The sequence below is a fragment of the Anolis sagrei genome, chromosome 2 (assembly GCF_037176765.1).
Source record: "Anolis sagrei isolate rAnoSag1 chromosome 2, rAnoSag1.mat, whole genome shotgun sequence".
Lineage (NCBI taxonomy): Eukaryota > Metazoa > Chordata > Lepidosauria > Squamata > Dactyloidae > Anolis > Anolis sagrei.
In genome coordinates, this window is record NC_090022.1 from 119,228,487 (window position 1) to 119,254,516 (window position 26,030).

At 42.9% G+C, this 26,030-nt stretch overlaps 1 protein-coding gene across 1 annotated transcript in view; it reads left to right on the forward strand.

Moving 5' to 3' along the window:
- Window positions 1–1,448: 1,448 nt before the first annotated feature.
- Window positions 1,449–26,030, forward strand: part of SPHK1 (sphingosine kinase 1) — a 47,043-nt gene continuing 22,461 nt past the window's right edge. Inside the window, exon 1 of the mRNA XM_060764612.2 lies at window positions 1,449–2,175. Within this exon, the coding sequence (XP_060620595.2) occupies window positions 1,719–2,175 (457 nt within the window). The 5' untranslated portion in view covers window positions 1,449–1,718. The remainder of the gene's footprint in view (window positions 2,176–26,030) is intronic.

Here is a 26,030-nt window from a genome sequence, read left to right on the forward strand (position 1 = left end):
CACAGATGCAGGCGAAAGGTGAGGAGAAAATGCTACTAGAATGCCACCATGCAGCCTGGAAACCACACTTTCTTTTACTTACTTAGGCAATCCCTTGTGGTCAGAGTATGATGGCCTTCCAAGTGTAGGGTCTTGATAGTGGGTATGTAGGTGACTGTGGAGCCCTAGTCTTGACCCACATGTTCTTCCACAGAGAGGACACTGGTTTCCAGATGGAAGGGTAGGGGTTGGCTTATCATAAAATCATAGAATCATAGCGTCAGAAGAGACCACGTAGGCCATCCAGTCCAACCGTCTGCCAAGAAGCAGGAAATTATCATTCAAAACACCCCTGACAGATGGCCATCCAGCTGCTGTTTAAAAACCTCCAAAGAAGGAGCCTCCACCACACTCTGGGGCACAGAGTTCTGAAGTGTGGCGGAGGCTCCGTCTTTGGAGGCTTTTAAGCAGAGGCTGGATGGACATCTGCTGGCAGGGGCGGCTCAACCCATTACGCGAAGTAAGCATTTGCAGTATAGTTGATTTTGCCCAGGGGCGCTCTTGAGGCGCTCTTGGGGGAAAATAGACCTTGACATATACGAGTTGTAGTTACTGGGATGTATAGTTCACCTACAATCAAAGAGCATTCTGAACTCCACCAATGATGGAATTGAACCAAATATGGCACACAGAACTCCCACGACGAACAGAAAATATATTTCAGTGATTGGTGGTGGTGGTGGTGGTGGGGGGGGGGGGGTGTGTGTGTGCCAAAATACTGTTTGCTTACTGTTGAAAATTACCTAGGGCCGCCTCTGTCTGCTGGGGGTGCTTTGAATGAGATTTTCAAAGAAAGAGGAATGCTTGACACATTTCTCCCTTTTGCCCTTCATTGGGTCCTCTTCAAATTCCGCAGGTCACTGCTGGTCACAGCTGGCCTCTAGCTAGAGCATTCAAGGGCCAGGGCTTCCCAGTTGTCAGTGTTTTGAAGCCTATCTTTCAATCTCTTTTCTTGTCCCCCAACTTTCTGTTTTCTGTTCTTGAGTTGGAAATATAGTAACAGTGATGGGGTGTTAGGAGGACGTGGCCAGTCCAGCATCTCTTCAGCGCGGGTGGTCTTTGCTTCTTCTAGCAAGGACACTCCACAACACCCGAGTGATCCCAGCCCTGAAAGCCTTGGACAACCAGGCAATGCAGCTTCAGACGGGGAAGGGAGGGAGAGAGAGAGCGGGGGGGGCGGAGGGTTCCATGGGACGGTGAGGAGGACGCACAATCCGGAGGGAGCCCCGAGGCGCACCCGGGCCCGGCTGTTGGGGGTCCGCTGCTTGGCCGCCGCGTGCATTCCGGGGTCAGCGCAGAGGGGGCCAGAGGCGGCCACGTGCCGGGGAGGCAGCCTGCCCCGGGGCGAGTGACCTGCTCCTAATTATGACACGGGCGGCTCCCCTGCGTGACGGCCCCGCCTCCCTCCCTCCCTCCCTCCCCGGTTCCTGCCTTTGCCCCGGGCGGGGCCCTGGGGGCCGCACCGAGGAGCCCCTGCGCTTCCCGGGAGCGGCCTGCCCGCGGCAGCAAAGAGCCTGCGCCGCCCCGGGGGGCTCCTCCGCGCCCAGCACCGCCTCCCCTCCCCTCCACTCCCCTCCCCTCCGCCGCCTTCTTCTTCTTCAGTGCCGAGCCGGACGGGGACCGGAGCGCTCCTCCTGCCTCCTCCTCCTCTTCCTCCTTAAGCCCATGAAGCCAAAGCCATGGAGCGCAGGGCAAGCTCCGCTCCCGGGGAAGAAGAAGACGGCGAGGAAGTTTTGCTCTCGGGGACCTTCTCGCTGGCTCCGGACCCGCAGCCCAACTACGCCCTGAGCCTCACCAAAGGCGCCCAGCTCCGGGTGCGGAGGCTGGACGGAGCCTCTTCCTCTTCCTCCTCGTCATCGTCTTCGTCGTGGAGCGTGTGCCTGTCGGAGTGCGTGGGCTGCCAAGCGGTGCAGAGCCCCGGCGCCCCGCAGCCTCCCCCGGCCGCCTTCTTCACGCTCTTCCTCTACCCGGCCCGGAGGGGCTCCTGCTGGTGGGACGCCTCCGTCTCGCGGCAGCGCCTCGTGCGCACCTTCGGCGCCTGCGCCTCCCGCGAGCCCGCCGAGAACCGCCGCCTGGCCGAGAAGTGGGCCCACGAGATCCGCCGCCTCGCCGCCCCACGCCCGCCCCCGGGAACAGGTGAGGCTCAGGGGGGACCCCGAGAAGAAGAAGGGGGGGGGGGCTCAGCTAGGAACGCCGCCTTCCTCCAAGGGCGCAGCAGGTGAACTTTTTTTGCACAGGTCCCGCTTTCCTGGGCTCCCGGCGCGCGCCTTCTCCGGTGCTGCTGGCTATTGGGTGCTTGCCTGAGCCTCACCTTTCCCACAAAGTCAGGGCTGATGTGCTTTGTGGCCAGCTTTCTCTCCAAATGGGAAGGAGAATCTTTAAAAAAAAAAAAATCTATGATACAGCTTGAGTATCCCTGCTTCAAAATTCTTGGGGCAGGAAGAGCTTCATGGCTTTATTTGATTCGTACCTTGCTTAGTGACACAGCGGGTTAAACCACTGAGCTGCTGAACTTGCTGACCAAAAAGTTGGTGGTTTGAATCCAGGGATCGGGGTGAGCTCCTACTGTTAGCCTCAGCTTCTGCCCACCCAGCAGTTTGAAAAGAGACACATGTGAGTAGAGCAATAGGTACTGCTTCTGTGGAGAGGTAATACTGCTCCCTATGTAGTCATACTGGTCACATGACCTTGGAGGTGTCTACGGACAATATTGGCTCTTCAGCTTAGAAATAGAGATGAGCACCACCCCACAAAGTCGGACTTGACTAGACTCAATGTCAGGGAAACCTTTACCTTTTTTCTCTCAGAATGTGGAGCTCAAAGCAGACCTCAGCAAGGAGAACTTTTTTAAAAAAAAAAAAAAAAGACAGCAAGGGAAGTTTATAATACAGCTCTGACATGCTGGGGATCAGAAGTGGAACTTTCTTTGGCCCCAGCTCTCAACAAGGTTAACTTGTCAGTGGTTTAGAATACAGGTTGATCACCCAGAAGTAGGATTTCCCTTGGCTCAGAGCGTGCATCTCCCAAAGGGTTTCATGGCCCCATTGGATTGGTAGCCCACCTTCCCCCCCAAACTGGGGCTCAAGACAGATTAATTTTTTAAAAAGAGTACAATTTCAGTTCAGAATATAGGTTGAGCATCCCTTTTCTGAAATGTTTGGCACCAGAAGGGACTCCTCCCCATATTTTTTGAAGTATTTCCATGTGCATAATGAGATGGAGCCCCCAGTGGCTCTGCAGGTTAAACCGCTGAGCTGCTGAATTTTCTGACTGGAAGCCATTCTAAAACATCAAAATGTGAGTAGATCAGTAGGTACTGCTCCAATGGGAAGGTAACAGCACTCCATGTAGTCATGCCGGCCACATGACCTTGGAGGCATCTACGGACAATGCCCGATCTTCAGCTTTGAAATGGAGATCAGCACCATACCACAGAGTCGGACACAATTAGGCTTAATGTCAAGGGCAAATCTTTACCTTTGCCTACCTAGTAAGCTCAGGAGCACCTGGTGGCGTAGCAAGTTAAACTGCTGAGCTGCTGAACTTGCTGACCAAAAGGTTGGCGGGTTGAATCCAGGGAGCAGGGTGAGCTCCTGCTGTTAGCTCCAGCCAACCTAGCAGTTTGAATACATGCAAATATGAGTAGATCAATAGGTACCACTCCAGCAGGAAGGACCACATGACCTTGGAGGTGTCTATGGACAACACCGGCTCTTCAGTTTAGAAATGAAGATGAGCACCACTTCCCAGAGTTAGACATGACTAGACTTAATGTCAAGGGGAAACCTTTCCCTTTACTTTAATGAGATGTTCTGGAGATGGGATCCAAGTTGCAACACAGAATTTATTGATGTTTCATAGCCGTCTTATACACAGATCATTTTATATAATATTTTGAATAACTCTGTGCATGGAACAAAGTTTGTGGACACTGAACAATCAGAAACCAAAGGTGTCACTATCACAGCTACCTCTGGGGGCAGCTTTGGATTTTGGTGGATTTTGAATTTCCTGATAAGTTTCCAAAAAAGGTTTTTTGTGATGGATGGAGACTGTACTTTGACAGGCTTTTAGATAACTTTTGCTTGCTTTTTACTCATTCTGTTCTCTCACAAATGGGAGTAAGAGTGCTTCAATTTTTCTAAGAATGGGGAAAATGCTCTTTCCAGAAATGAATGTTGTTTATAAAATGTGTGTAGAAAAAGCACTGAAGTAATTTTTCCAGCAGTGGAGGCAAATTACAGACCTCTCCCTGTATTTTTAGGCTGCTATTCCCATCAGGGGTCAATGGTGATGCAGTGGGTTAAATGGCTAAACTGCAGAACTTGCTGACCAGAAGGTCAGCGGTTCGAATCTGCGGGACACTGTGAGGTCCTGTTGTTAGCCTCAGCTTCTGCCAACCTAGCAGTTTGAAAACATGCAAATGTGAGTAGATCAATAGGTACTGCTTCAGCGGGAAGGTAATGGTGCTCTAAGCAGTCATGCTTGACACATGACCTTGGAGGTGTCTACAGACAACTCTGGCTCTTCAGCTTAAAAATGAGTATGAGCACCACCCTCCAGAGCTGGGCTCGACTAGACTTAATGTCATGGGGAAACCTTTACTTTTTCCAGTCATGCCCAGCTGTTGTTGTTTGTGATAAGCAATTCTGGGAATTGTAGTCTAATTGTAGTTCAACAACAAAGGCTGCAATTTGCCCACCTGCCTTACTATGAGATTATGCAAATAAATGTAGATACAGGGATAAGGCTGTTCATCTTCAAGTCAGATCATTGTGGCTGGTTTAAAGATACACACATAGACTAAATTGCTCCAGAATGATATCTTACTCCTGCCTGGGGACAACCCTGGCATTATGCAAAGTCAGGCAGCAGGTTCCTGGGATCATACTTACCTAATTCCATTTAATGTATTCAATGCTAGAGGTGGAAAGAAGGGCTTGAGGGATTTTCTGCACCATGTGCCAAAATAACTTGGATACACTTGGCTGGTTTAGGCACCCTGACTTGGATTGTGGGGAGGCATTTGTCACCATCCATAGAGGGACCTGGGCCAGTGGTGCACCTGCTGGAGTGAACGGCCTTGGGTGCAGTTCTCTGTAGGATCCGAGATGCATGCAGCTGATTTCTTTTGGAAAACTGCCACATCTCCTAGTGTTAGCCTGTTAGTTCCACAGTTTTGAAGCTTATCTGTCAAACTCCAAATCCCAAAGGACTTGATTTTGCAGCAGCTCGGTTCAAGTCATTGGAACTACAGCAGTTGTACCAAAGAGGAGGTGTAGAGGGGTGGGCAAGTGCCCCCCGTCCCCCGATTAGCAGCTCTATCCTTACCACCACAATCCTACATTGCTGGATCCTTCTGCACTCTTGTAAACACTGTCTAAATTGTATACTTGAAATCAGAATAAGTGAAAATGAACAAAATCTGACTACCAGTATTGAAAAGCTCTAAAATCAGGACAGTAAATAAAGAGCAACACTCAGAAAGCAGGGGAATTCCAGACAGGAAATAATCAGGGCCAGTTAACACCTCCCAACAAAGGATTGCCCCAGGCAGGAAGTAGCCAGGTTTTGAAGCTACAAGGTCATTCAATGCTAATCAAGGTGGCCAATTGCAACATTCACACCTGTCAATCAGACAAGAGTTCTTTCTCCCACCTGGACATTCCACAGATATAAAAACCCCACCTGCCTAGTTTCCAACAGACCTCACGACCCCTGAGGATGCCTGGCATAGATGTGGGTGACATGTCAGGAGAGAATGCTTCTGGAACATGGCCATACAGCCCGGAAAACTCACAGCAACCTAGTGATTCCAGCCATGAAATCCTTCAACAACAAATTGGGATAAGCTTTATCTTTATTTCAAAGTTAATTCCATTGAAACGAGGAAGGCTCGCTTCAAAGAATATATTTGAAATATACCATTATTTTACACTTTGGAAAGCCGACATTTTGCAAAACGTTCAGACCCACCCCACTACAAACACACATGCTACTCCTTCTGTGCCTCCCTTAATTGTTTTCCTGGTGCGTGCCAACCACTTTGGAACTAGCGCAGATGCACTCTGGAATAAACTGCTGTATGTGTGGACTGTAATTGAACTAGACAATGGAAAATCTAAATTTACTTGGCCTTTAAAGAACATGGAAACTGCATTGCTGGATCAGCCTGAAGTCCATCTGCCTGGTATCTTGTTTTTGACAGCAGGCAAAGATGCTTTAAAGTTTCAGCTTCTCCATGGCATTTTTTCTTTCTTCCCACATGAGCTTTGCTTCTGTTGAAAGCCTGCCTGCATCGATGGAAAAGAAACTGGCTGTTCTTCTTTGAATTTTTATTGTGGGGAGGCATTTGCCACCATCCACACTTGAATTTTTATCAGCAGTATAGCTCAATTCTGATTCCCAAATCTTTCAGAATGTGGGGTACTGTCAATCTTCATGAGCTTCAGCTTTCTTGTTTGTGGGCCTCCTGAAGGAAAAACATATCTAGAACACCATGTATCTGATGCCACCTTCAACAAGTCATTGCTATGTCTGTGGGAAGACAGGACAGGTACTGAAGGCAGCACAACGCTTAACGGCTGGTGGGCCTGGAGCAGTGCACTGCTTAGTCCACTACCATTGATTCAAGTGGGGTGAATTCATAGTAATAAGCAGATCTTAACCAGAACACATGGATCCAGCTTCAAATATGTTGCAGCAGCCAAGGTGAAAGTATAGTATGACTCCTATAACCCTGAAATTTTTCTCACAGTTGTGTTTATTCACTTCTGACAAAATATGCCTCATCGACATTTTCCAGGTCCTTTAGCATGACTTGATATTCTTAGCCCCCAGTGGCGCAGTGGGTTAAACCACTCAGCTGCTGAACTTGCTGACCAAAAGGTTGGCTGTTCGAATCCAGGGAGTGGGGTGAGCTCCTGCTGTTAGGCTCAGCTTCTGTCAACCTAGCTGTTCGAAAACATGCAAATGTGAGTATTTATTTATTTATTTATTTAGAACATTTATACCCTCCACCTCCAAAGAGGGACTCAGAACGGTTGAGTAGATCAATAGGTACTGCTCCGATGGGAAGATAACAGTGTTCCATGCAGCCATGCCAGTTACATGAACTTGAACGTGTCTGCGGACAACGCCAGCTCTTCAGCTTAGAAACGGAGATGAGCACTACCCTCCCCAGAGTCGGACATGACTAGACTTAATGTCAAGGAGAAACCTTTAACTTTACTATGATATTCTTGAGGTGGATGTCCTTCCTTTCAATAGGATTCACTATTATCCATGGCATTGTATATCTACACAATGTCTGGGGATGGATACACAGAGCTGTACTGCACACACACTATCTGCCATTTTATCACTATTTCACTTCACTATTTCCTGATGAATGTGTAAGGTGAAAATGACAGTTGTGGGAGTTGTTGCATGAACATGGGTGGACTGAGGGGGAAGATGTTCCACAGGTGAAGCTGTGAGGAATAGGAAGGTCTCAGGGGTGTCAGAAGTAGAAGAGAGCCCATGGATGAAAAGGAGTGCAAATCTTTTGGCCTTTCAGTGGCAGTGAGCCACATTGTGGTGCCATAGGAGGACTGATAAGAGGACAAAATGGTCTGTTACATAATTCTAGTCTTGGAGACGTGTTTTGAAAGCAAACCTTAAGCTGTGAAAAGTGCATTGTTGTTTTCTCCCTGACAAATAGTTTACTCTGATTTCCAGATACAAACCTGTTGGACAAGGCAAGCTTGTGTGCACTCAGTCATCTTTTAAAAATGTACAGGTGCCTCGCCCAGTGTACACTGTGCAGCATCTGTCCAAAGCACCGGATACATTAAAAAAGCAAATCAAACCAGTAAAGCCACTTCACAAAGTATCTTTCAGTGGGGACATCTTCCACCCTCTCCCCCCGGCAGCAGATCATAGGATTCCTATACAATCCACAGGTGCACTAGTAGGTGGTGGTTCCTTTACATAGCTGTGCAAGATTTATCTTGCCCTTTTGATCAACAGGTTTGAAAAAGTATTTGACCAGGAACAACAACAGAAATAAGAGAAATGAATGTATCCTCCATTGGAAGAAAAGTTTTCAATTTGTTGGTTGGGTAGCTAAGACATCAGTAACTAGGCCCTGGCTCTTTCTGATCAGCCAATGTTTGTTATTTGCTGACAAGTTGACTTCAAGTCATGGGCACCCAGTGGAGAAGAAATCTCCAGGATCCCTGTTCAGGTCTTGCAAAATCAGGGCTATTGGCTTCCTGTATTGAATCAGTCTGCCTGTAATGTGGTCTATCTCTGGTGCATCTACTCTGTGGGGTTAATACAATTTGACACTGTTTTAACTACAATGGCTCAATGCTATGAAATCATGTGAGTTATGGTTTTAATACTCTCTGCTATAGAGTACTGATAGCTCACTAAACTACAAATCATGTCATAATAGTGCAACAGCCTTAATTTAGCCATCTTTGCTTCCAGTTAGAGTCCAAGTTTGATTTTCCTTAGCATCCATTCATTTATCTTTTTAACTGCCCATAGTATCCGTAGTATTTTTCTCCAGCCACACATTTCTAATGAATTTATTTTTTTCTCTGTCAACCTTCTTCACTTCCTGGCTTTCGCACTCTTACATTGAAATCAAAAATACTATAAACTAGATGGTTCTAATTTTGAAATCTGATGTCCTGTCTTCATGTTTGAAAATGTTTAGTTGCTTCATGGCTGCCTTTCCATGTCTGAGGCTGATAATCTTTTCTGTACGATATTTTCTACATATAAATTAACGAGGATTATTAAAATATCTTTCTAATGGGGAACCATTCTTCCATTCCATCCCAATAGATACCGCCTGTCCAGAGTATAGGTTATGCTTAAAGCTATGCTTAAACATTGTTGAGAGAACTATAATTTCTCATTATTATTATTATTATTATTATTATTATTATTTAATATCAAAAGAATTTGAATGGATTCTGTCTCTTCCACTCAAAATAGCTCCACTAGTGTGCAGTCTGTAGTGAATCAATTCTACCAAGTGCTTTGAGAGCTTTTTCCACTTAACTTCTTAAAATTGTGTCTTCACCTTCAAATTGTTCTTCTTTGGTGTCCCAACCCGAGCATATCCATTGAATCAATTCAATTTACCTGTGTGTTAATTCCCCACTCAACAATTGAATCAATGCTTTTACTCTAAATAGGACATAAGCTCATCCTTCGTTCCTAGGTTAACTAAACATGGGGTTCTGCTTTTGTCCAGCTATTTGGATAACAAAACTGAGATCTGTGTAGTTTTGAATCATTTCCAGAAACAAGTTAAAGGCTTATTTTCCAAAGCTGTGACTCTTCCTGGAATTATAACAAAAGTTCATTGTTTCAGCTGTCTCAGCAAACCATTTCTTTTTTATTGTGTTCTATGTTACTGTGCTATTAAATTTCACTAATCCTTTATTGATAAGTTGCAATACTGTCATTTAGGGAAAAGAGGTGGAATGATGTACATCAGAAAACTAGACAAGAAGACTATTAAAACACAAAGCTATCTTGGGCCAATTTTATTGCAACTAGGGTTCTGCTCATACTCATGTATCAACCCAGTTTGTATCAACCCAGTCCTCTGGGATGTGTCAAGGGTAATTCATGGAGAAAGAAAAGTACCAGAGGGGCAGATAGTCCTTGCCAGCAGCCAGACATTCAAAAAGGTTAGACGCAGCATCACACCAAAGTAAGTAGAGGGAGTGGGTCAGTGCTTATTTTACTTTCTCCTGGGATGGACCAAGCTCTTGCTTTTTGCCACTCTACTCACAGAAGGAGGTGGTTCCTTTAAAAAAAAAGAGTTAAAGTAAAAGTACTTCCATTGACCCATGGATAAGCTGAACCAGCTTTTGGGAGTTGATTTTTTCAAAACTAAAATGTTTAGACTTATACATGAATGTATAGGGTGCTGTATTTGTTTATTTATAAACAGTTAATTGCAGTTTTTGGATGGGGTTATATATGGGAACATCTCTCTTTCACCAATGCTAGGACTTCATTTGGGTTAGTGTTCTTTACCCAGAACATGTACCATAATTACAGCCCTTCACAAAAATGTCTTTTTCATTTCCAGACCAGTGGTGATATCTCTCCTTTATACTGCATTGAAGTATAAAGTGAAGAATGTATGCCTCATATGTTGTTGTTGTTCATTTGTTCAGTCGTCTCTGACTCTTCGTGACCTCATGGACCAGTCCACACCAGAGCTCCCTGTCGGCCGTCACCACCCCCAGCTCCTTCAAGGTCAGTCCAGTCACTTCAAGGATGCCATCCACCCATCTTGCCCTTGGTCGCCCCCTCTTCCTTTTGCCTTCCACCTTCCCCAGCATAATTGTCTTCTCTAGGCTTTACTGTCTCCTCATGATGTGGCCAGAGTACTTCAACTTTGTCTCTAGTATCCTTCCCTCCAGTGAGCAGCCGGGCTTTATTTCCTGGAGGATGGACTGGTTGGATCTTCTCGCAGTCCAAGGCACTCTCAGCACTTTCCTCCAACACCACAGCTCAAAAGCATCTATCTTCCTTTGCTCAGCCTTCCCTAAGGTCCAGCTCTCACATCCGTAGGTTACTACAGGGAATACCATGGCTTTGACTAGGCGGATCTTTGTTGCCAGTCTGATGTCTCTACTCTTTACTATTTTATCGAGACTGGACATTGCTCTCCTCCCAAGAAGTAAGCGTCTTCTGATTTCCTGGCCACAGTCTGCATCTGCAGTAATCTTTGCGCCTAGAAATACAAAGTCTGTCACGGCCTCCACATTTTCTCCCTCTATTTTCCAGTTGTCAATCATTCTTGTTGCCATAATCTTGGTTTTTTTGACGTTTAGCTGCAACCCGGCTTTTGCGCTTTCTTCTTTCACCTTGATTAGAAGGCTCCTCAGCTCCTCCTCGCTTTCGGCCATCAGAGTGGTGTCATCTGCATATCTGAGGTTGTTAATGTTTCTTCCAGCAATTTTCACCCCGGCTTTGCATTCATCAAGCCCCGCACATCGCATGATGTGTTCTGCATACAAGTTAAAAAGGTTGGGTGAGAGTATGCAGCCTTGCCGTACGCCTTTCCCAATCTTGAACCAGTCTGTTGTTCCGTGGTCAGTTCTGACTCTTGCTACTTGGTCCTTGTACAGATTCCTCAGGAGAGAGACAAGGTGGCTTGGTATGCCCATCCCACCAAGAACTTGCCACAATTTATTATGATCCACACAGTCAAAGGCTTTAGAATAGTCAATGAAGCAGAAATAGATGTTTTTCTGAATCCCTGCCTTTCTCCATTATCCAGCGGATATTGGCAATCTGGTCTCTCGTTCCTCTACCTTTTCTAAATCCAGCTTGAACATCTGGCAACTCTTGCTCCACGTATTGCTGGAGTCTTCCTTGCAGGATCTTGAGCATTACCTTACTGGCATGAGAAATAAGGGCCACTGTACGGAAGTTTGAGCAGTCTTTTGCATTTCCCTTTTTTGGTATGGGGATATAAGTTGATTTTTTCCAGTCTGATGGCCATTCTTGTGTTTTCCATATTTGCTGGCATATGGCATCCATCACCTTGACGGCATCATCTTTTAAGATTTTAACCAGTTCAGCTGGGATCCCGTCGACTCCTGCTGCCTTGTTGTTAGCAATGCTTCTTAAGGCCAATTCAACCTCACTCCTCAGGATGTCTGGTTCTAATTCATTCACCACACCATCAAAACTATCCTCGATATTATTATCCTTCCTATACAGATCTTCTGTATAGTCTCGCCACCTTCTCTTGATCTCTTCAGCTTCTGTTAGGTCCCTGCCATCTTTGTTTCTCATATAACATGCCTCATATAACATAAAATAATTTTCAGTGCTATCCTATGTGTATGTGTCACCCCCTAGTTATTCCCCTAGTTATCAGCACTATGAGGGAGTAGGAGCTATTGGTAGAGTTGTCAGCTTTCTAGAAAATAATAAATCTAGTAAGCTCAGATACTTGCAATAGCACAGGTTTGTGCTTAAATTAGTAGAACGTATAGAGTTGCATTGCCATCAGCTATTCTCTGAAGCTCATGTGGCAGTTAATGGAGCAAATGCTAGGATGAATAATTATAGGAGCCTTGCCTTCTTTTTCATGTGGCTACTTCATTCAGGAAATGGTTTAGAAATTGGTAGAGCTATGTTTTATCTACACCTACAGAAAAATCCAGATGCCGTGGAGCTGCTCAGATGCTCCATTCTGATGTGTGGCAGATGTCCAGTCAGGTTGAAACCAGTGTGGCTGCATTGGACTGTCACACCTACCTGTCCTTCATTTGTGTTGCTCCACCTAGAGAGAAGGAGATGTGCAACCCCCTCCTCCCCTTTGCTTAATGTGAGGCTGAACTGGCATAGCCTGCAATCGAACAAGATCACATTAGTGTTATAGAACAGACACTTTCCTCTCCCTATTGTCTGGTTTGCTCTATCAGAATTCTGGGAAATGTAGTTTAGAGTGAGGCCTTTAGAATTCGTAGCTAGAGAGATCCTAACTTCCCTAAACTACATTTTCTAGAATCCTGCAGGAGCCAACCGGGCAAAAGGGAGACGAAAACCTCAGTGCTTATGTGATCTCGTCCTTGGACCAGATGTTCCTGGAGGTTATTTGGACATCCAGGTTTGTCTGCTGGCCCACTTTGGGACAAAAGCATGAAGTAGAAGAGCACCTGATTGGTATTATATACAAAAGGAAAAGAAATATAGAGCATCTCCAGATACAAACCCAACACACATCTGTAATGTTCCTTCTACCCAAACATCTTTCTCTAAATTATTATTATTATTATTATTATTATTATTATTATTATTATTATTATCCATATTTATTTACCGCCTTTCTCAGCTCGAAGGCAACTCAAGGTGGTTTACAGTCAGCACAATTTGATCCCCTCAACAACATAAAATACAATATAAAAACATTTAGCATCTATATAAATAAAAACGTAATGTTCGTTTGTGGGATTAACATCACTCAAAAACCACTGTATGAATTGACACCAAATTTGGACACAAGACACCTATCAGGCCAACAAGTGACCACCACTCATAAAAACACTGAAAAACACAGCAGAAGAGATTTTAAAAGCCAAAAAAACCAAAAAATACATTACAACGCATGCACAAAACCACATATATACACAAACACACATATATACACATATACACAAACATATATACACACACATATACACATATATATATACACACAAAACACATGCACACAGACTGGGCCACAGCAATGCATGGCAGAGGACAGCTAGCATAATATAAAACCATACAAACCAATAAAAACATAAATCCTCAGCTTCTCCTTACTAAAATCATTTTCCAATTCGCATCATCCAGTCATTCCATCGATCTGTATTTGCCTGTTACACTGCATTTGCAAATGCTTGCTCAAAAAGCCAGGTTTTACCTTTTTTACAAAACGTTAGGAAGAAGGGGGCCAATCTAATATCCTTAGGGAGGGCATTCCACAGCTGAGGTGCCACCAGTGAGAAGGCCCTGTCTCTCATCCCCACCAGATGCATGTGCGAAGAAGGTGGGACTGAGAGCAGGGCCTCCCCAGATGAATTTAGAGTCCTAGATGGTTCATAAGGAGAGATATGTTCAGACAGGAAAGCTGAGCAGGTAAGAAGTAATCTGTAAGTAGAAGAAGGGAATGACTGAGCAAGTATTGTTAGTGTTGTTTTTCATTTATGTTTGGATCCCATGAGACAGCACCCTGCCTACACAACTGGAGCACTTAAATGTTTTTTTCCCCCTCAGGATGTTGCACATGCCTTTTAGCAGGAGCCATGTCTAGATATTTTTTTTTGTTGTGTCAGGAGCAACCTGAGAAACTGCAAGTCGCTTCTGGTGTGAGATAATTGGCCGTCTGCAAGGACGTTGCCCAGGGACGCCCGGATGATTTGATGTTTTTATCATCCTTGTGGGAGGCTTCTCTCATGTCACCGCATGAGGAGCTGGAGCTGATAGAGGGAGCTCACCCGCCTCTTCCCGGATTCGAACGTGTGACCTGTCGGTCTTCAGTCCTGCCAGCACAGGGGTTTAACCCACTGTGCCACCGGGGGCTCCACCATGTCTAGATGAACATACATGGATTCTTTATCTAGGAGCAGTAGAGTCCTTCAGTACTTAATTCGAGCAATCGTAAGTGTTGAAGCTCAATGAATTACGTACCGTATAGATCTCAGGACTGGGTCCTTTGCCTTCCCTGACTAGTGCAATACTGGCTTCTTTCAGCCTCTGGTGAACATATTAGTCATAGTCTCTGCTCATCAGCACTGCCAGTCATCCATGGATCTAGCATGTGACATAAACTCACAATGCCACTGAGCTGGGCTGGAGGGATTTCAAAATCTTGTGGTTGCTCTGAGTAACATCTCTGGATTTGCATTTCGATGACTCGACACCCCCAACTCCCCACTTTAGCCATTAACCTTCAGTGAGGTTGGAGCAGAAATATAGCTGACTCTTGACTCACTGTCTGGAGAGTAGAAAGCATGGTTTGTGCGCCCACCCGGCCTCTGTTTTTTGTGGTCCACCTTTCCCCTCCGGCTTGGGACACAGTCATACTGCTCATTCTCCCTCTTGTAAGGTATCTCCCAGCAGGGAGGAAAAGGGCAGGGAGTAGATGCTAAGAGAGAGTGACATACAGTGAGCTGCGGCAGCTGACTCTCTGCTGGGAATGTTCCCATGTAAACCAGTTCCTGAAGTGACAGATGAGGAAGTGGAGGGAGGGCGAATCTAGAAGAGGTTATCTTTCTGGTCATTTTGCCTTGAGAGAAAGGGGCGGTGGATCCTAGGGGGCAGACCCTGCCCCCAACCCCAGTTGTTTTTCCCTGAAATCTTCTTGTCCCAGATAGGTTTTGTCTTATCTACAGAAACATATGCATTAATCCCCTCTCTACCCTCCCTTTGGTCTCTCCTCTGACGCACCTTTTCTGTGTTTGGCCCGCAATGCTTTTGGGCTATCTCTCTCACTGAGACAGATTAGTTAGAAACAAGATTCTGCTGGAAAGATATGGGCCAGTATTTCCGCTGGAAAGATATGGGTCAATGACCCCTATGATTTGCACTTATATAAATGGAATTGCCATGTCGCATCCCATGGGACAAAGCTGAATGAGAGCTTTGCCCACCCAGTGCATATACACTTTTGAACATACATGGGGAGTCCCTGGCCTGTGGCCTGGAGATAAGCATTTCCTCCTTCTGGGCAGAGCAGCAGGGCTGGAGAAGAAGCTGCCAAGTGGTTTGGTCTCGCCTGGAGAGTTTTCCTGCCTGGCGTGAAGTACGGGATGTTGTTTGAATCCCTGATGATTCAAGAGCTTAGATGGAAAATAAGGACCATTTCCCACCTGTATTAGTTCTCATAAGAAGAATTTAAAGTGGCATGCAAACTATGCTTGCTTAAATTTCCTCTTTTACACAGCTATTAAAAGACAAAATTTCAACAGGTATAGCTTTTGTAAGGTAAGGGTAAAGGTAAAGGTTTCCTCTGCTATGAAGTCCAGTCATGTCCAGCTCTGGGGGTTGGTGCTCATCTCCATTCCTAAGCCAAAGAGCCAGAGTTGTCCATAGACACCTCCAAGGTCATGTGGCCGGCATGACTGCATGGAGCGCTGTTACCTTCCCGCCGGAATTGATCTACTCACATTTGCATGTTTAGCTTTTTGTGGCAAACTATAATTACTTCTCATAAACCACTATTCAGTGTATAATACTGGCCTTCTTTTCCAACTGCCCTTCTTACTACTGCGCATTCAGTCCTCCCTGCCTCTAAATAGACACTATATTAGGTACTTTTGAGGGTCTTAACATTGTTAAACATAGGATTTTGGCCTGATCCATTCTATCTATAGCCCTCCGTACAAGCAAACCCCTCCCTTGTCCAGAATTAGAATTTTTCTCTGAAAATAATTTCCTGCCCCACTTTATTTTATTTTAAAAAAAATCTTTATTAAAGAATTTTCCAGTTGACATAAAAAATAATGGGGGAAAGATAAAAAAGGGAAGATGGGGAGGTGTATATAGGGTAGATCTCGGGTAGGGGGGGTTAGAGGTAGGGGTAGGTGATACTGGTTGAGTGGATTAAAATGAGTGGGGTAGGGGGTAAAGGGTAACTAGGGAAATAGGGAAGGGTAGCTTAAGGGAGAGAAGGGGAGGGCAGGATTGGTTGACTTCCCATCTTCTACTTCGTGGGAATTATCTTCTATTCCTCTATCTTCTTTTGTATTCATCCTCTTCTTCTTTGTATTTTAAGGGATATCTATCCTTCTCTTGTTAAGCTTATATTAATATTTCCATTTTTTCTTGTTCCATAAATGTTGTTAACAGATTCCAATTTGTTGTTGGTTTGTCTTGTTGATATCTGAGTTGTTATGTTAAGCTGTCCATACTTCTGACTTCCAATATCTTTCTTAACCATTCTTTTAGATTTGGAGTTTCTTTTCCCCTCCAATATTGGGCATAAACTATTCTAGCCACGGTTATTATGTAATTAAATAAAATATCCTTATTCTATCTAAGTTAAAGTCTATGATTCCCAGTAAGAAATACTCTGATTTTAGTTGACATTTTATTTGAAGGCTCTTTTGGGCTGCTCCGTGTATTTCTCCCCAATATATTCTGGCTTTCTCACAGCTCCATCTCATGTGGTGGAATGTGCCTCTTTCTTTATCACACTCCCAACAGTTCACATTTAGATCTTTATAGCATTTTGATAATTTAATCGGAGTTATGTAACATTGGTAGAACATCTCATACCAATTCTCCTGAAAAATCATATGAACATGTAAATTTTAACTTTCTATTCCACATTGTCTCTCATTCCTCCATTCTAATGGTATGGCTTATATTTGCCATCCACTTCACCATTCAGTCTTTTACTACTTCTTTTTTTTTTTTGTTTCCCATTCTAATAAATTCTTATAGATTCTTGTAATGAATTTATTCTGGGTTTGTAATAGTCTAATTTCTTGCCCCACTTTAGATTGTTCCAGATTTTTTAAAAAAAAAAAAATCTTGGCCCTTTTAAGACATATGTTTCAACACAGATAGTCCTTCATTCAAAAGTATTCAGCTCTCTTTGAAGTTTATAAACAAGGCACAGAATATTCAAGCTGATGCTTTGGTTTTGCAATTATAATATGCCATCTTTGATTCCCTGATAATCCTGGAGGTGGAATACACTGTTACATTCTTAAGCTCTGTGACTGTTTCACAAGAACATACTATCCAAATGTCCTGATTTGGCAGGGACAGTCCTAATTAATATTCTCTTGTTCTACATTTTCAGCTGCTGATTATATGTCCTATTTTCTTTCACTTCCTTCTATTTATTCCCTTTTCCCTGTCTTATTCCAATGACTTCAGTCTGAGTTTCCCCGTGAGGGGAAAGTGGGGCCCGTGTCTTGCTTTCCTCAGTTGGCTCAGGCAAAAGGAAACTGCTGCAGCCTCTCCTAGATTGTGTGCTCTTCCAGAGGTATATCTTTTGCCGTCCTGACCACACTCTGATGTTACTTGGCCATGCATGTCCAAGGCCTCATCTACACAGCCATATAAAATCCAGATTATCTGCTTTGAACTGAATTATATGGCAGTGTAGACTCATATAATCCAGTTCAAAGTAGATAATGTGGATTATCTGATTTAATAATCTGGATTATATGGCAGTGTAGAAGAGGACACAGTTATCATCTGTGATGCTGCTATCTTTGTCTAACAAAGATGTTAACATTTATGTCAGGAAGAAGTAATCTGTAGGTAGATGAAGGGAATGATTGAGCAAGTGCCTGTTTTTATTTTTAATCCAAACTATCTGCTGGCATACATACACAAAACCTAGTGATTTTTCACAGACAGTACATGGTTGTCCAAAAGTTGCACTTTTTTGTATGAAGAACGTGTTTTCTTTACAGTGACACAAAATTGATTTTCATTTTTTTAAAAAAAAAACATGTATTTTGCACAGAATTCTTACTTTGTAGCATGTTTGAATACTAGGTGGGAAATATACAGAAATTACTAGTTTTCTCCTCCAGTGGGAAGACATCTGTGGAAATTATTCATGGTAGCAGGCAAGGACAAATGGTCAAACACTGACATCCCTTGCTCACAGCAGAGAGAACAATCCAAGTTGTATCTTCTCTCTCTCTTGTTCTCAATCTCTGTCTCCTGGATAGATGGATGCAAAAGGTGCCATATGAAAACACAAAACTGCTTATTTGTGGATTAGTGTGGTTTGGCAGCCATACTATTATAGTATGACTAGTGTCACCAGGATTCTTCAGGGTACGCCCACAGGAGCAACTTCAATGTATTCATAGACCTGGCTGAAGGTAGAGTGGGTGGCAACAGGATACAGTCGTTTCCGGCAAACCGAAGCCAAGTATGTCCCAGCCTACAGGAACAACAACAACACATACAAAAAGCCAACAGATGTTTTATTTTTAAAAAATGTTGGCCTAATGCAGACAAAATTGGTGCCAGACACATTTCAATTGAAGGCACACACCCATATTAATTTGTATTTTAATTTGATGGTTTATTTACAAAGTTGCATCCATGATGATCTTGATTTGATCTATGCATCTTTGAATCTCTAAACAGAAATTCAGTACAAGTTATCTCTGCTGGGTGATCATGATTAATAAGCCCTCCCTTAAAAAGTAACATATCTGCCAACATACATTTAGCTTTGTTGTGTTCATTAATTCAGACCCTAAACCCAAAGGATATATGGCATATGTTGACACTCTTAGAAGTGGTTACAGATATACAGTCTCAAAGAGGACTTTAATTTGATGTTACTATGGCATCAAGTCATCTTTAACCTGTGTTGATCCTACAAATGAAAGACTTCCCAAATCCTTGGTCAACATCTGCCTTTCTCAGGACTGTGGCTTCCTTCATTGAGTCTATCTACCTATAGTACCGGTGACCTCCTTTCCTACTGTCTTCCATTTTATCAAGAATTATTATCTTTTCAAATGACAGGGGTGCTTTGAACGGCACGTGGGCCTTTTGGTAGCCAGCAGGGGTTTGGTTGCAGGATGCCCTGAGGATACTGAAATCCATGAATGCTCAAGTCCTATTATATACATTTGCATAGTAAGATGGCATCACTTTTATCATATATCAAAATTAAGGTTTGCTTTTTTGGACTTTTGTTTTGTTTGCCAGGTGCGTGCCTGTGGGTGGTATTTTCAAACTGTGGATGGTTGAGTGTGTAGATGCTGAATCCATGGTACAGAAGTCTGACAGTAATGCTAAACTGCTCCTGAGTGCCTTATATTTCAAAACCGCTCCCGTGTGATAATCCAATATGCACCTTAATTATCAAGTTGCAAGTTCTTTAACAACTTTCCATTTTATTGGTGTGCATCTTTAACCCAAAATCCAATGTATTTCTTCTAACATAAACTTACTGTATGAATAGATATAGAGGTGTCTGGGGTTCTTAAAAGCCTGTTGGTCAGCAATTTTGATTCATTACGCAAAAATAATAACAATACATAAAATAAACAAACAAACAAACCCAAAAGGCACATTGTTATATCTTAATTAAAGATAAAGGTTTCCTCTGACATTAAATCTCATTGTGTCCGACTCTGTGGGGTGGTGCTCACCTCCATTTCTATGCCAAAGAGCCAGCGTTGTCGGTAGATGCCTCCAAGTTCATATGGCCAGCATGACTACATGGAACGCTGCTACCTTCCTGCAGAAGTGGTACCTATTGATTTACTCACATTTGCATGTTTTCGAACTGCTAAGTTGGCAGAAGCTGGGGCTGATAGTGGGAACTCACCCCGCTCCCTGGATTCAAACCACCAACCTTTTGGTCAGCAAGTTCAACAGCTCAGCGATTTAACCCGCTGCCCCACCAGGGGACCTAGAACCCAATAAATGTTGGCAACAGCCGGCGGGGAGCTCTGGAGTGGGTTGGTTCATGAGGTCACAAAGAGTTGGAGGTGACTGAACAAATAAACAACAACAACAAATATCATGAAGATGATGTGAGTAAGCATTAAGGGTCTTCAGAGCTCTTCCTCAAGTTTGGATGCTAAGCAGCATAACACAAAAAGGACAAGAAAGAAAATATAACAGCGTTCAGGAGAATATGTGTGCCAACGAGAGCTACAAAACAAAGAGTAGTTAAGAAAAGGCACTTTGGAGTAAAACCAATTTAATTACCACTGAGTTATAACCAAATGTCCAGGTTGAAATGATTTGTAATCATGTTGCAAAAGCCAGTTTTTAAGATGTGCTGAAGTAGGGCACTTAATTTTAAAAAGTGATACCTGATCGGCCTTATGGCAATTATGCTGCCAAGCCATATAGAGTGGAGATTTCTAATGGAAACCATTTTAACTGTCTATGCCTGTAAAAATAACTTGCTATTATTTTTTGCATCTCTCAGTGCTTGTAGTTGAGGTATCTACTTGTGTAACTGATGGCTTGTGGAATGTATGACCTTCCAGCCATTTTGAGATATACTTTCCAGAAGTATTTGGCATTTATTATCCTGGGAGTTGAAGCTCCAAGCAGCCGGAGGGTCATAGTTTTTCTAGTTGTTCTATAGAGCACACCTGGAAAACAATGCAATACAATTGGGGTGGAATCACATGACCCAATAGTGGCTGAACTGCAACTCCCACCTTCCTCAGGATTGTGCCCAGGCTGTGTGCTAGTGAAGAGTTTTATATATGTATGCATGCATGTTCCTTCATGTCTCCTGTCAACTTATGGTGGTCCCATTAATTTCATAGGGTTTTCTTTAGCAAGGAATATTCAATCAGTCTCTTCCTCTGAAATACTGCACTTTAAGAACGATTAAAGGCAGTTGCTGCCCGTCCTGTGTTTCTGATGCAGTATTTTAGGCCTGTGAGAATATTGTTATGTTGCCTCCTTTTATGTTACATGTGAAGTCTTTTTATTTAAGGCACAAAGAAAAAGCTCGCAATTCTGCTATCTCCATTAAAAAAACACTGGAAGCCTTTTGGAATAATCTTTCATGTACCATTTTTTGTTTTCATGTTTTACATACCATAATTCAGTGCTTCCATTTACGCAAATGCATTTATCAGAGATTTGCACCTTTGGGAGTGTTTGGAGTGATAAGAACTGTGTCACGAAGAACTGTGTCATGGTGTTACTTGCAAAGATGTATTTTCTGTTAAAAATAGAACCAAACTTTAGTCACACTTCTAATTCTAAATTAAAGTGCAGTAGGCTCAGAGCAGGTGTCTTTCCAAAATCTTGAATTAATTGCTCTTAGGAGCCTGCTTAAACTAGAGATGCTTCTGTCTTTTGGCAGTGTATTGGTTATTGCAGTTATTAACACCACTGGAAAGTCACAATGCCCAACCTGGTGCCTCAGTAGTTCTCATTAGAAACATTGAACAAAATGGGAACCTCCAAATAGAACAGAAAAAGATGTAAAGGGTGATGGCCAGTGTAACAACCAAGAAAACAAAGTCAGAAAAGCAGTGTGTAAAATATTCTTTTGATAATATGGATTGGGCAAACTTCGAATAAGTGGTAGTATGTGTCTGTACTTGTTGCTTTTGTGTGCTTTCAAGACAGTTTAGTAAGATTTGTTTAGAGAGGGATTGCGTTTGGCTTCCTCTGAGGCTGAGAGAGTGTGACTTGCCCAAGGCCACCCAGTGGATTTCCATGCTGAGCGGAGATGCGAACTTGGTCTTTCAGAGGCCTGGTCCAATACCAAAGCAATTATGTCTACTGTTTCTTGGTTGTTACAGTTTAGGGGTTTGGATTTGTATATTACAGTAGAATCTTGCTTATCCAACATAAACGGGCCAACAGCACATTGAATAAGTGAAAATGTTGGATAATTAGGAGGGAATAAGGAAAAGCCCATTCAAGGTCAAATTACATTATGATATTACAAATTAAGCATCAAAACATCATGTTTTACAACAAAACAACAGAAAATGCAGTTCAATACACAATAACGCTATGTAGTAATTGCAATAGAGTGTTGCTTATCCAACCTTCGCTCATCCAACATTCTGTATTATCCAACGTAGCCTGTCTCTCGCCCGGATCCACAGCTGTTTCAATACATTGCGATGTTTTGGTGTTAAATTCGTAAATACAGTAATTACTACATAACATTACTGTGGATTGAACAGCTTTTTCTGTCAATTTGTTGTAAAACATGCTGTTTTGGTGCTTAATTTGTAATATCATAATGTAATTTGACCTTGAATAGGCTTTTCCTTAATCCTTCCTTATTATCCAACTTTTTTGCATATCCAATGTTCTGCTGGCCCGTTTATGTTGGATAAGCGAGACTTTACTGTACTGTATTTACGAATTTAGCACCAAAACATAGCAATGTATTGAAACATCTGTGGATCCAGGCGGGAGGCAGACTGTGTTGGATAATAAAGAATGTTGGATGAGCGAAGGTTGGATAAGTTAGAATCTACTGTACTATTTTTAAATTATTTAGTGATAAGCAAATACCATTTAAGTTCAAATAGTCAGCCAGTAGAATCTTGCTTATCCAACATAAATAGTTCAAATAGTCAGCCAGTCACACCACTCACTTCCAGTAGTTGACTAGGCATTTCATTAGTTTATAATATTGCAAATATTGTTGTCACTTGCATAATCTTCAACTTCCTTCCCCGGAGTCCTTCACTGAACCACAACTGAGTAACAGGAAAGATGAGATTTCTTTTTTCCTTTTAAAAAGGTGACGTGGCAAAAGTTGCAACTTGTTGCCAAATAGCAGCTCATAGCTCTCTACTTTCATGAAGAAATGTTGACATTTCTTTTTATGCATCACATTTTGCTGGATAACAGCTGTTTGGCCAACATCCAAACATCTGTCAACAGTACAGTATGGCTGAAGCTTTACTTAGGATGGAGTAATAGGTAAACTTTTATGGGCAAGAGAGGGAACAATGCATTCAACTTATGGGGTGCTTTGGCATTGGAGACCTAAAGCCATATCTGCAGAGTATTTATAACAACTAAAGGAATATAGCAAGGCAGTCCAGTATTCCAGTATGTTAATATATGTGGTCTTTTTTCTAGTAGGCCTTAGATTATAAAATCAGATGACATGGAGGTCTCTCATTCACAGGGTCTCTATAAGGTGAAGCTAATGTGACAGTGGTTGAAAACAGCAAAGTCTCCCACAGGGCCTATTATCTAGCTCAGGGTTTCTTAATTTTTTCCACTCACAACCCCTTTTGGCTCAATTAATGTTCATGTGACCCATGTATGGAGCCCCTAATGGCGCAATGGATTAAACCCTTGTGCTTGCAGGATTGCTGACCAAAAAGGTTGGCACTTCGAATCCGGGAAGTGAGGTGAGCTCCCGTCTGTCAGCTCCAGTTTCTCATGCGGGGACATGAGAGAAGCCTCCTACAGGATGGTAACACATCTGGGCGTCCCCTGGACAACGTCCTTGCAGATGGCCAATTCTCTCACACCAGAAGCCACTTGCAGTTTCTCAAGTCACTCATGATATGAAAAAGGTATATAAAATAGGTATGAAAATCAAACTAATAACAAATCAGGACAAGCAAGGTTTGCTAAAAAGGCAGGTTTCTCTTTTTATGAAGTACAACTGAAGCATCTTTGGAAGACTCCACTGTAAACACTGCATAACAGATTCGTGCAGATGAATAAAACAGGCCATGCTCCTGAGAGAAAGCTTCAGAAATCTGTAGTATTCTCTCAAATGGGTATAAATCCTGCACATATTGTGGGTTACAACTCTAGGGCACAGGCAGGCATGGATTACGCTAAGCATGCAGAGTGTGTTTTTTGGACAATGCACAAAGGTAACATCCACCTGATAGTGGCAGAACCAGCATTGCACATGTGGGACAACTACATATGCTTTAGTGCATTGAAGTACCCTGGTTAGTGTATGGCTCTACATCAACTTAAGTGGTCAGTGTAGATGGGGCTCCTGTGATAGGTTCACCTTAGGTTTGCCATAAGTTGGAAATGGCATGAAGGCACATGACAGCAACAACAGTGGGTTTGCGTATCATAATGCCACTAGTAGATATTGATGTTTTGCTGAAGGAGAATAGGACTGCACCCTTTGTGTGTGGATACGTGTGATACCTATGGTTTGTCTTGCGGTCCTTTTCAGCAGTGCGGAACTCTTCCGCATGGATAGATGGATGTCATTTCAGAGTTTTCTCTGCTGTAGAACGTGATCAGCTTTCTGAAGACTGCTGTGTGCTGCCCCTATTTTTCCTCCCAAAGCAGATGTGACAAAGCAAATATTTCTGGCAGGATCATCATTTTCTCTTCAGCTTTGCCACTGAGTCAGCAAAATTTTCACTTGATTTAGGGAACTTGTGAGTGAGAAATGAACTGTCTGGAAAGCATCTCTCTGAATTAATGTAAAGGAGGTGAGCACAAGGAGGACCCTAAATGTTCATACTGTGTTTTAAAAATATAAGCACAAAGAAAGGTAATAAGGAAAAGAAAGAAAAGGGAAGAATACAAAAAGTATGAGCATATGCTAATACTGGTATTTGCAAAAAGTGTATATATATAAAAATACTGAGTGAACGCATGTTGGTGCATAACTGAAGCAGTATGATCATTTAACCATTGATAAATAGTTATCTTTCCAGTCCTAGAGCAATTACATCTAAACATGAGGAAGAACTTCCTGGTGGTTAGAGCTGTACTACAGTGGAATGTGGTGGTGGAGTCCCTTCTTAGGAACTTGAAAATATAAACTGGATGGCCATCTGCTGAGAGTGCTTTGATTGTGTGTTCCCGCATAGCAAAACCAGGTTGGACTGGATGGCCCTTTTGGTCTCTTCCAATTCTATGATTTTAAGCCTTTTAACAACAGTAAAAGCATTCAGAACATCAATGCCAGTGATTTGTGTAATCCAAAAATAATAAGTTGTGACACATCCAACCAAAGGGGTGGATGTGTCATGCCCATACCACATGCCACGAAGAAACCTATTTGCATTACTTCTCCAACATTTAATTGAAGTAGACAACTTCTTTCTAAAAACTCTTACCAATGTCTAGTATACACAAAGCACCACGTTTTGTGGAAATAAATTAAAGTCTATGGCCACTTCCATACAGCTGTATAAAAATCCACATTGAACTAGATTATATGGCAGTGTGGACTTTAGATGCTGAAGTAGAATACTTTTCTGTTTGTGAGGATTCAGTATCAGAGTAGCCCTTTGCTGGATCCTCTCTTTCATCACACTAGAGAATGAATCCACTTTAAATCCAGTTTCTGCCACTTGCAGAATTCTGGGCTTTGTAGTTTAGTGAGGCTGTTAAAGGCTCCTCCCTAAACTACAAACCCCAGAATCCTGCAGGAGGCTGAAACCGGATTTTAAGTGGATTCATTCTCTAGTGTGATGAGGTCCAGGGGAGGTCCAGTTGTTATCAAAGAAAATACATAAAAGGAAGGCCATAAGATGGTACTGTGTAACCACTTTGAGACTTCTTGTGGAGAGAAAAAGCAGAGTATAAATAAACATGATCATCATCATCATCATCATCATCACTGTCATATACTCAACCTGATGCTTTCAGATGTCCTGGGCAAAGGGTGTTGCTGCAATTGCATCAATGGGACTGGTGTCACCCCCATGGACCTCCCCCTGTGCCAATCCATTCCACAATATTGTACATAAAATACCAGAAGATTTAACAAAAGCAGCAAATTTAAAAAAAACAGCAGCAAAGAAAACAGCAATGCATGCTTGTGGTGCATTTGCAGGTGAAACCATGTGATTCAAAGTGTCATTCTAATTGGGTAAAAATGACAGTTTTGACCAGGTCATGTACATATTTGAAGGCTTAAAAAGTCAATCAGCATTGAGTCTTTAGCTTTCTGGGTGTATTGATACAGTACATGGTGTCACTTGGTGTAGTTCTTGCCTCTCACAAACACCTAGTAATGCCACTACATTGTA